Source organism: Aplosporella prunicola, assembly GCF_010093885.1.
Source record: "Aplosporella prunicola CBS 121167 unplaced genomic scaffold K452scaffold_221, whole genome shotgun sequence".
NCBI lineage: Eukaryota > Fungi > Ascomycota > Dothideomycetes > Botryosphaeriales > Aplosporellaceae > Aplosporella > Aplosporella prunicola.
This window is the reverse complement of record NW_022983749.1, coordinates 1,605-2,793: the sequence shown is the minus strand read 5'-3', so window position 1 is coordinate 2,793 and position 1,189 is coordinate 1,605. Positions and strand designations below refer to the sequence as shown.

General features: G+C 51.1%; 1 protein-coding gene across 1 annotated transcript; it reads right to left on the bottom strand.

Moving 5' to 3' along the window:
* Positions 1-311: 311 nt before the first annotated feature.
* K452DRAFT_201834 (uncharacterized protein) lies at positions 312-479 on the bottom strand (the record flags this gene model as incomplete). The annotated part of the gene is made up of 1 exon (XM_033536047.1): positions 312-479. A coding segment is annotated over one exon (168 nt), but the record flags the coding sequence as incomplete, so codon positions are not given.
* Between the last annotated feature and the right edge of the window lie 710 nt (positions 480-1,189).

Genomic DNA, 1,189 nt, shown 5'->3' with positions numbered 1-1,189 from the left:
CACTGTCGGTACGTAGCCATACTCAACGGCACCCCCATTCCGATCTTGCTCTCGTTGACTAACGACTTGCGGAACCGGTTCTCCGTCTACTTTACCGCACCTAGGCCCTCCTTAATCTAAATATAACCGTGTTCCTCTGGCGGCCTATCCTTCTCTTTATACGCGACGGCTAACTGCCGTTCGAACGGAATTACCAACCATATATAATAAAACAATAACTCGCCCACCTCGCGCGGTAAATACCGGTGGATAATCTTTAAACTGCTATTCCTGCCGTGGCCCTTATGGTACCGGGTTACGTAAACTATTAAACCGTCTTCAATAAATATGTTTCGCTGGCCACCGTTAACTGTGTTGCAATACCGGGTGCTGATTAAGTCTAGCACACGCGGGGGCCCGCCCCCTATAGTATATATTAATACGGCTAACTGCTCCTTGAATCCGCTTACGGTTCGCCTAAATGCTTTAACGGCCTTCCTGTCGACTTTGATAGTAGCTGGGGGGATGTCTCCTGCGGCCGGCTAGACGTCTCCTACGGCCGGCTGGACGTCTCCTACGGCCGGCTAAACGTCTCGTATAGCGGGGGGATTTCTTCTTATATCGATGAATTCCTATTGCCGCGGTCGGCTCCTACTATTATCCTTATCCTCCTCGCCCCCTCTCTCTATTAACTAGTGAAATAACCACCAATCGCCGTCCACCACGAATCTATTTAATGGATTGCGTATAAAAAACCAACCCGGCTCGTCGATACTAGGGTCGTCTCGCAACTCGGCCTATAGGATAGCGGGTAACTCTCCCCTTCTCTCCTGTGCGGGCGTAACCCCTATTATCTCTTCCACCAACGTCTACCGACACCGGCCTACCATTCCATGTACCCAACTCTTTATCTAGTCCATGCTAAACTCGGTGCTGCGGTATACTAACGTATCCCCCTTCCATCTTACTGACCCGGGGGCTATCGTCGTGTATTAAATCTTCATGCCGTACGTACGCGCCTCGAACATCCAACCCATGGGCGTCGGCATATCCCGTACTATAAACCGCTAGACCATCTCTCTTACCCGCTACCAAATCCTACCGTCCTCGGTCTCTCTGGCCTCCTCCCATACGCTCTGCACGACCATCATCCTTGCAACCTTGATTACTGCGGATAACCGGGGCGTATAATCTATAGGGCTCTGCTACC